At 42.5% G+C, this 12642-nt stretch overlaps 1 protein-coding gene across 1 annotated transcript; it reads right to left on the bottom strand.

Moving 5' to 3' along the window:
• Window positions 1–10125: 10125 nt before the first annotated feature.
• Window positions 10126–12224, bottom strand: FIBIN (fin bud initiation factor homolog). Its single transcript, XM_045808598.2, has one exon. The coding sequence runs from the start codon at window positions 11743–11745 to the stop codon at window positions 11110–11112; it is 636 nt and encodes a 211-aa protein (XP_045664554.1). The 5' UTR covers window positions 11746–12224; the 3' UTR covers window positions 10126–11109.
• Between the last annotated feature and the right edge of the window lie 418 nt (window positions 12225–12642).

Here is a 12642-nt window from a genome sequence, read left to right as displayed (position 1 = left end):
CTCATTTAGGTGTTTCTCCTTCATTTTTCCTTTGGCATTCTCCTCTACAGGATCTTCTCCAGGTTTGCTATTCATTCTATAAAACTCCCTTATTAGCACCCAACCAGGGGTTCATTCACTCATTCATTTAAATAGATTTTGAATTCCTATGAAGTGCTAGATATGATGCTCAGAGTTTTATGTATATTCTTTCCTCTGTTCACCACAACAGCCCTTTGAGGTATGTATCATCATCACCAATTTGCATAAAAGTAACCCAGGGTGTGGTCAGAAGAAGTAAACTACCCTAGGACATTAATGTAAGTATAGAACAGATTCAACCCACAGGTTTATCTGTTTGCAAAGCTCATGCTTTTAACCATCGGAAATCATTGCTTCCTGAAAAGCTAGGAGACCTTGGTTATTGTTTAAATTACGAAAGGAAGGGTTGGAGGAACTTGGGATATCGAGCCTGGCCAAAGAGCTGCCAGGTCTGTGATTAACTTGATGTGGAAAAGGGATAAATGGGGGCTCTGGGTTCTTGAATGAAGAAAGGCACATCAGGGGAGATTTCAGGTCAAAATATGGAAGGACTTCATAAGAGTTGGAACTATCCAACAGATGAATGCTCTCCTTCAGAGAGAAGGGAGTGCCCCATAATTTGAGGAGTGCAAGTGTGGGCTCTATAATCGCTTGGCAAGTCTGTAATATTACAGGGAAGATTCAGGCAGCTGATGACCTGGGAATATTGAGCTTGGCCCTCTGGGTTGTGATTCTGTGATACCCTGGCCTTAATACCATGAATTTATCTGACCAAGAATAGGTTTCTTTCCTGTTTAGACTTCAGATTCTCCATGTGTGAAGATTATTTCTAGCTCCTGATGTTCTCAGCTCTCAGGGCCAAAACTATGTATAAGGATACAGTTACAAGTACAGTTTTATTACTCTTTTAACCTGACGGAGGTTACCATAATGTTGAAATCTTGGGTTTCATTCTCAGGTTGGCTGCCTCAGTCCTGGAAACTCGAGCCTGGGGTCAAGGTTCTCTCTTGCTAATTTCCTCTCATTTTGTTCTCAGTTAAATTCAAAGTTTGTTTATTTAGCTCCCTGGGTTACTGAGCAAGAACTTTCTCCAAATATTCCCGAATTCCAATTTAAAGACTTCCTGGTACTTCCAGAATTAGGGTACTGTTAGAGGACAGGATGGACCAGAAGAGACTGGTTGTCAGAGAAGGGACTGTGGCAAGGCTGGAGATCTGGGAAGAGACAACAAGAGGTGGCTTGGCATCAGGTGACATTCCAGGAAAGTAGCTGAGCCGTTTATAAACAATACTTGTGAAGGGTTGTTGCAAGGATTACCTGTATTAAATATATGTGCCATGTTCAGAATAGTGTGCTAGGCACATGGTAAGCAGCGTTAAAATATTGTCTGGGTTTTATTGTTATTGTTATTGTCTTGTTTTATTGTTATTACCATTATTATTGCAATTATCACCTTCTGAATCTAGTCCAGTGATTGCACATAGTAAGTACTCAAGAAATATTTGTTGAATGAATAGAAAAATGAATGAATAACTTCTTTGAAAAATAGTTTTTTAACAAGGGTTGAAAGGCAAAGTGGTGGCTGCATGTTTGGTAATGGTAAGGCTTTTACAGAGGAAATGGGAAAGCCCTATAAATTCTGACATCCAGTTAATATTATGTCTTTATTCTGAACTGTCAGTCCAGATTTTTCACTGTGATTCTTTTTAAGGTAAAACTCTTGGAAATTAGAGGGTCTATGGAAAATGTGAGTTGGAATAAGTATTTATCATTAGTATGCCCTTTGCCAATTTCTAAGCTTGAATGAGTTTTTGTTTGAGCCAAACAGTGAAAAACTGTTCTGCTTCTGAAGTTTTCCAAGTGACCAAAATGTCTCTAATTAGAAAAGAAATACTGCTTATTCATCCCCTATATTTATTGCTCAATATATGCACATATTAGTGTTCACTGGGCCAACATGTCTGCTTTCATATTGGAGAGGATGTAGATTCAAGTCTCTTCTGGCATGAGTTGGAGGGGTCACCATGCCTTATCCTGAGTCCTTGTTCCATTGAGCCAAGTCCTCTTCCCTTGCAGCCTGGGGAAAGGTTGCCCAGGAACAGGAGCAGGTGAGTTATAGAATTACGCAGCTGCCTTCTTATTTCAGAAAGTCTGTAAAACTATAAATGCTCCAGGTACTCCCGGTGAAGCCCACCTGGATCACTCCATTCTATCAGCCGTGGCAAGCTCATGACCTGGAGACTCTAGAAGCCTATCAGGCGGTTGGGGACAGCAAACCACACAGAGAAAGTCTGGGGTTACATAAAGAGACTCGTATTTTCACCCTACTGCTCTCCATATTGAGATCCCTGCAAATAGGGCCTGGCCTGCAGTCTTATGGGCCTAACAACTGGACTTTTCCAAGGTACCCAGAACCAAATATGTAATTGGTGATCAATAAATATTAGGAATGAATATTCTTATTCTTTCTCATGTGGTAGACCTGTTGCCAAGTTTTGAGAGTTCTCTCACTGTAGCCACCTATATGCTGAGCTTCCTGTTTCATGTATCTCCCCCTCATGCTAGAGGCAAGGAGCAAAGGCACTGTTAACATTTGGAAAGGAAGGGTAAGCAAGACTGCTAACTTATTTCCTGCTGCAGAATTCATTCTCTTGGCCTAAATAGCAAGGAATGTTTGCAGTGCAAACACGTGCAGAGGAGCATCTCTTGCATGAACAGGAACAAATGTATGTTTGGCTTCTGAGATGCCCTCTAGAATGGGAAGGAAGCTCAATACTGGCTCCAGGGACATACACAGAGTGTCCAAGCCTTATCTGAAATACATTTTTTTAAAAAAATTTCAACCTTCTTAAAAGGTTGTCCCTTCTCAAAAGATTGTCCTTTCTCGAAAGAGGGTTTTCGATGAGCTATGCATGGTCAAAGAGCGTGGAACAAGTGGCACTGACTATTATTCAGGATTACAGTAACTCCTTCCCATACATGGGCTCATCAGATCGTCACGAAAACCACGCAAACTATGTGTCATAATTCCCACTGTACAGTGGAAAGAACCGAGGCTCCCAGAAGTTACACAATTTGCTTAGGTCCTGTAGTCAATAAATCGCAGAGGCATTATGGGGAACAGAGTTTTCTGCCTCTACTTCCCATGCTCCTAACAGCAAGAAGAGGGGCAGAGAGAGCAAACGAGGAAACAGGAGAGAAAGAGCTTGGCTAAGGCAAGGAGGAGGGGGAAACCAGGGCAGGAGAAAATTGACACTTGAGGAGTAGGCAGAAATATAATTCAGAGCAAAGCAAACCCACTAGGTTTTCTGCTCTTTATAATTTAATTCGTAGTAGAATCATGTGGAAAATGTTAGTGGTTGACTCAGTGGGACTGCCAGCAAAGCATACATTTTGAAAGTTGAGTGGAGCACCCGCATTTGCTTGGTCTTGGAATGAACGCTGGGCAAAGATCAAAGCAAGAGAAGACGTTCAGGAAACACATTTCTTTAACAGCCTGCAGGAGGGAACTTTTCACAACTGGAAAATGCACACCATTACTGCCAACCCTGGAGCGTGGAGGCTTTGCCTCATTAATCATAACTGTCAGGTTCTTCTCTGTAAACAGCAAACTGTTGACACACAAAATATCTTCTGGTGGTTTTTTTGGGCTTGGGTGTGTGTGGAATAGTAAACAACGGGAGATGGTGCATTGTACAAGCTTTCTGAGAAAATGCTTCTTAGAGTCAAAATACGATGCTCTGTATCTTTACTGAATATATGGCAATGCAAAATTCTGAAGTCATCAGAAAGCCTCAAGAACAAAGTTTTATCTTTAGATATAGCTTATCTACTTAAAGCTCCTGTGAAGAAAAATGCAGAAATCCAGTGATGTTGCTTGAATCACTAACAAAGGGAAGATAGATAGTTAAGCTTCAAGGCAATGACAGTAACTTTTGTGTACTCGTCAGTCATGGGAGGCATTCCTGTGGTGGAGTGCAAATCCCCACCTGCAGAGCGGCGTCTCTCCAGGCCGTCAAGTAGCTTAGATGGGGCTTGGGCTGGTGGGCCCGAATCGGGCCTTCGAGTCAGAGGGGTGAGCTGGGATCCATATGTCTCCTGATATAGTCAGGAAAGCAGCAGAATTCAATTCGTACATATCCAACCACCTTGGTGGGGGAGGGGAAGGTGGTCAAGAATCTGAGGGAGGCAGTGCTGTCCAATCCAAATTTGGAGGAAGAGAAGAAATGGAGCCAAGATTAGGGAATTGAAATAATACATAAGAAGATTGAGAAGAATGACATGCATTCTTCTGGGACAAAAATCAACAATGGGACATGTGGAAGATTGAAGTCCATTTCTGTCACCTTCACCACCACCACCACCTTAGAGCAAACCTCCATCATCTCTTATCAGCATGACCTAGTAGCCACCCAACCATGTAGCCTTCCTGCTTCCATTCTTGCTTCCCTACAGATAATCTTTGCCAGAGTGTCTTTCTTGGGTAAATCAGATTGTATCACTCCTCTCCTTAGACCTCCAGTATATTGAAATTCAAATGGTAATTAGATCATTGAAATTTGAATAATATCCAAACATTATTCATTAGTACTCAAATATGTTAGTTACATATATTATATAAAATATATTAATTAGTATCTACTCCTTAAATCTCCAGTGCATTAAAATTAGAATTATATCCAAATTTCTTGTGATGGCCATCTAGTTCCTGTATTACCTAGCCCAGATATCCTCTCTGACTTCAAGTTCTCTAATTCTTTCTTTGATTCGAACTGCTATAGGCCCATTGTTTCCCCCTTCCCCTCCCCAAACATATAAAATTGTTTCTGCCTGAAGGACTTTGTACTTACTATTCTTTAACTAGAAACCCCCTTCTAACATTTACTTTCTTGGTTTTCTACTCAAGATTTAAGGCTCTGTTCTAGTATCTCTTACTTATTCAGAGAGGTCTTCTTTAACCATCTTAACAAAAATAGTACATATCACTGCCTAATATCCCATTATATATATTTTTTAGTTTATTTGTTATCACCCCACTAGAGAAGTCTTAATGATTCATTAAACTTGCGTATTTCAATATAAGATCGAGGAGAGCATGGATTTTGTCCGATTGCTCTATCCTGTACAGGGCCTGATACCTAGTAGGCATTCAATGACTGCATTTTGTTCCATTTTTAGTATACATGCTGTCAAAGCAAGCACTCGGTGAGTGTGTTTTGAATGGATGAAAGATGCATGAAAGGCAGACCTGTAAGGTAAACAGTGTCCGGACAAGGCATCTTTCCATCTGGCTTCAGTCCTGACTGACTTTTCTAGATGTGAACATTGGGCTCCCATCACCAAATGCTAACCACCACAAACCATCCTGGCCAGTTCAACATCGATAAGCATGTGTTGTCAAATGTAATAGTACAGGTGAAAGTGCTTGGAAAAGAAAAGATTCAGCAAGAAGCCGGTTGCTCTTAGGCAAAGAATCATGGCGTGACAGATGCATGTGCGGGAGATTCTTTACCCAACATAAATCAAGCAGATAAATAAGTTCTCTGAGAGAAATTGGGTTTGCATTCTTTCAATTAAGGAAATGATATAAGGAAAATGTTCATTTCATAGGCCATTTAGAATAGGAAGGGAGTTAGGAAATCATGTGTCTCGTCTCCTGCCTTCAGAAAGGAAAAGCATCATTAGTGGTTAGTACGGTGAGAGAGGAGAAAGAATCTTGACTCCATTCCCGTCTGGCTGTGAGACTTTGGGTAAGTTGCTTAACTTATTCTTTGTGTCTCAGTCTCTTTATCCAAAAAGTTCAGAAAATATAACATCTGCCTGAAATATAATTCTGGGAGGATGATATCAGATAATGCACCAAAAAATTTGAGTGGTGCTTGTTTAATAAATATTGGCTTCTATCTGCATTTTGCAAACAAAAGTAACACTTAAGGGATTTGTTCAACGCTGCACAACACATGGTGGGGCAAGATCTAGATCCTGGAACCTTTGCCTCCTAAAGTACCGTGGGGAGATGTAAGCATTTTTAAAAGATCTATGCTACTGAACATATTTAATCCCTATAAGAGACAGATGCTACAAAACAATGTATTACTAGGATATCATTTTTTCCCAAAGGAAAATACAGTCACCTAGGCATGTGTTAAAAAATACTAAAAAAATTAAGTACACCAAAATGCAAATAGTAGGTGGATGCTGGGAGAATTTGAGACTATGAATGATTTTGTTTTCTTTGTGTTTTGCTGTTTTCACGTTATTAGAATACTACAGCTATGGCTTATATAATTGGGAAAAAATGTTATTTAAAAGTAGAACGACAATAATAATAGCAACGATGCAACCCTTGTAGCTCTTGAATGTGTGATTATACCAAATCCTTATTTTATTTACATTGCTTTACATTTCCCAAACAATTCTAGTTTAGATTCTTGCTAGGCTCCTAGAGAAGCTTGTACTGTGCCAATCCCACATGACGCTCTGATTCTTGGTCTAGGTGTCCTTTTTCTCACGTGTCTATACGCCACTTTCTAGCCTGGGTACCTCATATGGTGGCTCTTTAAAAATGTTGGACGAATGACATACCCACCAGGATCTTGACCCTGGAGATAGTATTCCTAAGCACAGCCCCAACTCCAAAATCGCTAAGATGAGTCACAGAATCTCATTCTCTATATCCGTGAATTATCGTCATGCATTTCTGTATTCTATTTCTAACCAAGACTTAGGTTTCCAGTTGTTTTCCCTATTATATGAAAACACTGATAAACCACAGTTAGCATTTATATTTCACAACCGATTATTGTTTCTTATCAAGAAGATTTTGGGGCGCCTGGGTGGCACAGCGGTTGAGCGTCTGCCTTCGGCTCAGGGCGTGATCCCGGCGTTATGGGATCGAGCCCCACATCAGGCTCCTCCGCTATGAGCCTGCTTCTTCCTCTCCCACTCCCCCTGCTTGTGTTCCCTCTCTCGCTGGCTGTCTCTGTCTCTGTCGAATAAATAAATAAAATCTTAAAAAAAAAAAAAAGATTTTAATAATCGTCCTCTGAAAAATGTCCCAAGGAAATTTGAGCATGCTACCCATTTAGAGTGATTTCACATCTTTCATGGTTTTCATGGACATTTTTATTACTTGCTAAAATAGTTTATAATCTAAGTTTCACGACGTCTCTCAGAAAGCTTTGAGCCTATTTCCTTAGCAGAGTTATAAACAAGAGTTTAAAAGGCAATGAAAAGTATGTGAACTATGAACAGCCTCTCCGTGCTGCTTTCATCACACACCTACACAGGCAGGCTTCTGCCGGCTGCTAGGAGTGTGGCTTTGGTGGCTGCAGAGGCTAACGTGGACTGGTGTCCTTTATCAACAGACTCTCGATAACAGATACCTATGGAATGTTTCCAAGTAGGTATAGGGAAATCTTCACACGGTCAGATTAGGAGAGTGGGGAGTAGTGGTATTTACCAATGCATCACACAGAGAAAGAATCAGCAAGAAATTCTGTAAACATAGGAGCCACTCAGCTTCTGACTGACAGAGGTCAGACATCTGAACTGCTGTAGGACGTCAGCTGACGGGCCTGTAGGGACAATCAATGTTTGCAGGGGACAGCTAGTGGCCCCAGTGGACCCCTAGCCTCCACATTCTTCTTTTATTTCACCTATACTCCACTAGATAACCATCAGTTTAAAAAGGGAAAATATAGGGAAGTATGTAAGACATCCCACAGCTCCCACCTCGGGAACGTTTCCTAGGCTTTCTGGGCCTCAGTTACCAAAGGAGTCTTTATAATAACTAACATTTATTGAAGATTCATTCTGTGTCAGGTACTGTTCGAAGCACTTGGCATGGAATAATTCCTTTTCTACGATACTTTCCTCACAGTTTGTTGCTAGAATTAAGGGAAGTAACTCAGACAAAGTTCTTAGCACAGGCCCTGAGTTCTCAAAAAAGTTAGCTGTTTCGTTATTTTTATAACTAACTAAAACTTGGGGCACCTGGGTGGCTCAGTCAGTTAAGTGTCTGCCTTCTGCTCAGGTCATGGTCCCAGGGCCCTGGGATTGAGGCCTGCATTGGGGGGTCCCGGCTCATTGGGGAGTCTGCTTCTCCTTCTGCCTCTTCCCCCACCCCTGGCTTGTGCTCTTTCTCTCACTTGTTCTCTCTCTGAAATAAATAAATAAAATCTTTAAAAAAATAACTAACTAAAAATTATGACAATAAAACAAAATGTCTCCCACTCAAATAATACTCCAAGAGGCTTTTAAAAACTTTTAGTTAGATTAAGTCCCAAGGCTTCGCGATATCCCAGAATTACCCACACCTTAACTCAGTACCTGACACGTGTTAAGTGATTGATAATTATTTATAAAAATTACAAATATCCTAAATTGTATGGATATTTTTGTCAGATTTCTCAGGGAAGAAAGCATGTAGTTTTCTTCAGATTCTCAAAATATTATTTCATGGTCTGAGAAATAAAGAAGCATTATTGAAAAGAATTTGTCACCTGGCGAGTAAGGAGGTCCTAATAAGCATAACAAGGAAGTGGGGAGGAAAGAGCTGAGTGTGTCTGGCTCCCCCCCCCCCCCCCATAAGAGGATTTGGAAAAGCCTTGTGATGCTAGCCTCTGGGTTGGTATCTTAGCACAGTTCCCTACCCCCACCTGGAAATTCTCATTTGCCCTCTAGGGCCATTTACATAAGACTCTGTGGGATTACTGGCTGTATGTCTAGCCTTGAATGGATGATTCAATGTCAGATAATTTCGTTCTGGTTTTGCAGGACTCATAGAATGTTCGCCCTGGAAAGAACCTCATATATAATCCGTTTCAGCGTTTTCAAATTTGTAGCAGATGTACCGCTGCTCCTCTTTCTGCACCCATGGAAGGCGTCTCTAACTGCGGACAGCCCTCTTTACATCTGTGCCTTTTAAATCCTTCTTAGCCTAATAGTATATGCAGCCATTACGGATTGATTGAAATTAGCATGCACAGGGAAACCAGTTTTCTAACCGTGTCATGTGCTTAATATTCTCCTATTGCAGATGGGGAAATTGAAGAGATGACATTTGATATGTCCATGGATTAGACTTGAGTCCTGTGAAGTGAGTGATAGGAAAGTTTTGAGATATTAAGCGTTGTGACTACAGACTACAACGTGTAAGTGACAGATATCATCTCCTTTGCCTCTGCAGTTTTTCCCTCATCTTTCATGGAATAAAGAAGGAACCCCTTTTCGACAATCATTTAACTTCTCCCCACACACTAGTAGAGAGGCAGCTAAAAGCAGGCTCCTGAGTGATGCGAAGAAACTACAAACAACTATTTTAAGTATTACTTCGTGTGTTGCTCTTTTATATTTTAAACAATGAGGTAGCTATGCAAAGGGTCAGGCCTCAGCTCCTTGCAAGGAGCACTGTGGGAAAGGTCTGTACTTTAAGAGACATGGAGCTGTTACAACAAGGGTCAGCCATTTTCTGGCCTCAGTTTCCCTTACAGTAATAGGAGGATATATTGGACACATCATAGGAATAGAAAACTGGAATTGTTTTTCATGGGAGAGAAAAAATGCTTCATTGTTAAAGAGTAGATTGTGAACATTTATTTATTTTCCTGTGTGTGTGTGAGAGAGAGAGAAAGGAAAGTATATTTAAGATGAGAGTGAGGGGCTCGGAAAAGACATGAAATAAAGTGCATTTCCACCTTTTGAAATCATTAGTCAGTAACATAGACCTGGCTTCAAAATTATTAAACATCATTATAGTTCTTATAACTTAGAATGGAGCCCTCCGTCTGCATTATGAGGGCATATAACTTACAAGCCTCGTCATAAACTTTTCCAGCTGTTTCTATGGGAAAAACTGGGAAACATGGAGTTTTTAGGCAGACCAGCAGAGATCAACTTCTGGCAAGACCTAGATTTTTTTCTTTTGAGAATGGTAAGGGTGGCCAGGGAAGGGAGGATTGCCAAATACGTAGCCATCCCTCTGTCTGTTTTATCATATACTCTGAGTAAACTGGCTTGAGTCCCACCCTTCTCCTTCCTCTTGCACTGTACTCCGTTTTGCAATATGAAAGTTATGGATATCAATTAGAAAATAAGCCAGTATTATACGAGAACATATTTATTGGCTGAATAATAAAACTTAGTGAAGAAGTTATTAGAATTAGAAGCCCCCTACTGGAAGTACAAGTTTCCAATACGCAAACAGAAGCAAACCCCCCAAACCAGAACGAATACATTGGTAACCTACATCATCAGCATTTGGGGGTGTGTTCAAACAATCTAGCTACTTTTTTGTAATGGACTGTAGCTCTGGGGACACGGGCATACAATGAGAGACACAACAAATCAGCTTAGCAACATGAGTGTGCACCCACCACAAAGCTTGGACTTCTTAAATGTAGCCACTTCAACTTACACTCACAGAGGCACCTCAGACACCTCCCTGCAAAGGACGATTTGCATATAGTTTCTAGGCAATACTCTTACAAAAAAAAACCAAAAACACGAAAAACAAACAAAAAACCCCAAAACTAAAAACAAAACCTTGGAGACCATGGTTAATAAATAAGAGAGAAAAGGAGAAGAAGAAACTGGCGACTCCCATCCGCTGGCAGGCAGACTGAGCAGCACCTCGGACCTCATCTGAAAAACAGACAACTGACAGCTTTCAGAGCCCAAGAGCGAAGGCTGAAGGCGAAAAGGAACTCTGCACTATCCTCTCTGAGTATTTTCACATAATCTCCAGGGTGGGGAAATTTAATCGCTCCCTACTGCATACACTGTGTCCTTCCAGATGTGGCTGAAACAGGTGTCTCTGCAGAGTTACAAAGTCCTCTAGGAAAGGCAGGAGGCATGGCGTTTTTCTTTCCAAGTAACAGATCAATAGCAATCCCATAAATAAGGTACAAAAACGAAACAACTCGACTCTCGCTTATTTCCTTTAAAGATCGCTTCAGATCATTCTCCAAGTGCAAATCCAGACATAAAAAATAATAAGTAAAAGGGAAATGTTAGCCCTGTCTTCTGTCCCCACCCGCCACAACCGGGCTGACTTGATGCCCTCTCCCTGGCAGAGTGCCCTTCCACCTACACTTTAAGATAATCATTTTTCAGCCGACCTAGCCTGGTCCCATGGCTCCTGATGGTGAGGGCCAGCAGCTCGTATTTGTCCCTGAGCCCCACAGAGATGTCAAGCGTTTCTTTCAGCAGGGACCTGGTGTGGACCAGCATCCCCAAGAAGTCCTCGTTGAGCCTGCTCTCTTGCCGGCTGTCCTGTTCCTGGCCCTGCTTAAACTTGCTTTCCAGCTCAGTGAGGGACTTGTCCGAGTTGGAGTAGGCATCCCCGATCTGGTGGGACTCCCGCCGCAGGTACTTGCCATAGCTCTCTTCCCCGTCCAGGTCGTAGGAGATGCTCTTACTGATGCCCTCCAGGACACGCCCAGCATCCTCCACCTGGCGGCCCAGCACGGTGAACTCTTCCCGAAGGGTGAGGCTCAGCAGACTGCTGGCCTGGCTCCCCTCCCCCTGGGAGCAGCGCCGGTGGTCACTCACCCTGAAGAGCAGCTGGCACTTCTCGGGGTCATCATTCTCTTCATAGTCCCCATCGGGCACGAAGTAGTGGTGCAGAGTCCCGTTGGACATCTCCGGGTAGAGAGGGCCATCGAAGTAGCCCTGACACAGGTGGCAGAAGACACCCATCCAGAGGAACTTCGCGAACACCATCCTGGATAGTCAGGATGACCGGGGACCCCTGGAGAAGACTGTTCGCCCAGGCACGCAGAAGGGGGTCCCCTGGGAGTCAGTGCCTCCCCAAGACGGCGACAGCCTCAGTCCCCGCCGGCTTGCTGCACCCTGGCCCGCCCTCCCCAGCAGGCTTCATGTGGCTGTGTCACCAGCCTGGGTCGCACGGCCACGCGGCGCAGGATGCACCCTGGCTCCGCGTTCCTGCGCTCCAGGCTGGAACTCAGCCTGCTCTTTCCCGGTGGAGGCGAGGCAGCAGGAGCAGGGGCAGGAGAGGGAACCCCTCCTCCAGGGCTCTGTTGCTCCACTCTCCGAGGTCCCCCTTGCTCCTGAAAGACGGAGCCTGTGGCTGCAGAAAGGCTCTTGCTTTCTGATACGATTTCAACTTCTGGACTGGGTGGGAATGTGGAGCTTTTCCTTTGGCTAATGATATCCTGAGGATCTCTCTGCTCTCGAATTACAGCTGGTTTCGTCACTTGGAAGCCAGGGAACAAGTTTGGAAAGAAACCTCTCACCAGGTCTCTGTTATTAAAGGTACAGGATCATTTTTTTTTTTTTTTTTTTTAAAGACTGGAAGAGGGACCTTGCAAAATAGAATTTAGCTTGAAGGAGAAAATGAGAACAGGGTAAATAAAAGTCCCACAACAGAAAGACTGATTTGCTATTAACATACTGGGGGGGAAGGGGGATTACCCTAGAGAAAACTACTTCACATTTTAAATAAGTACCAGTTCGATTGGATTTGGTAAGCATGTCTAATTTTATAATTAAAAATTTATCATTAAAAAGTTTGTAACTTCGAAGGCAAATTTGCAGTGTAGGACATGGCAATTTTGTTTGGAAATAGTTAATTAAAAATGTTAATAACAATACTTTGGA

This window comes from Ursus americanus, chromosome 24 (genome assembly GCF_024610735.1).
Source record: "Ursus americanus isolate L20-20 chromosome 24, mUrsAme1.1.p, whole genome shotgun sequence".
Taxonomy (NCBI): domain Eukaryota; kingdom Metazoa; phylum Chordata; class Mammalia; order Carnivora; family Ursidae; genus Ursus; species Ursus americanus.
Note: the sequence above shows the minus strand (reverse complement) of the source record. Positions and strands in the feature narration are given on the sequence as shown.

Bases quoted from the DNA above. Each gene is read 5' to 3' on its own strand.
- FIBIN (XM_045808598.2), bottom strand. From the start codon at position 11,745: ATGGTGTTCGCGAAGTTCCTCTGGATGGGTGTCTTCTGCCACCTGTGT.